At 60.4% G+C, this 323-nt stretch overlaps 1 protein-coding gene across 1 annotated transcript in view; it reads right to left on the reverse strand.

The window, feature by feature from the left end:
• LOC102488968 (IQ motif and SEC7 domain-containing protein 2) overlaps nt 1-323 on the reverse strand; it is a 103,751-nt gene that overhangs the window by 102,810 nt on the left and 618 nt on the right. The window contains 1 exon segment of the mRNA XM_027768956.1: nt 233-323. This exon segment is cut by the window's right edge and continues 508 nt beyond it. Coding sequence (XP_027624757.1) covers nt 233-323 — 91 coding nt within the window.

The raw sequence follows: 323 nt of genomic DNA on the forward strand, positions 1-323 counted from the left end.
GAAAGAGGAGATGCCTGCACTCATATGGCCAGCCCAGTCTGGGGTGGCTACGGAAAGGGTGTCGCTGGATAAGAGAGATCCTGCTGCTCCTGGCAGACTGGGACAGGAGAGGAGGACATGGAATCGGGCATGGGCTGCTTACTTTATCAGCCGGACAAGTTGGAGAGAGATCGAGAGGGGAAGTGTGTGTGTGTGTGTGCGGGGGAGGGGGTCACGAACACACATTCCTTACTTTCTCTGGAGGGTTGTGGCCGGGCTGGTGCTGGTACTGGTGCTGTGGCCTCCGCCAGCGCCAGGGCTGGAGCTCCTGGATGCGCCACGGC

This window comes from Tupaia chinensis, unplaced genomic scaffold (genome assembly GCF_000334495.1).
Source record: "Tupaia chinensis unplaced genomic scaffold, TupChi_1.0 Scaffold148091_1, whole genome shotgun sequence".
Classification (NCBI taxonomy): Eukaryota; Metazoa; Chordata; class Mammalia; order Scandentia; family Tupaiidae; genus Tupaia; species Tupaia belangeri.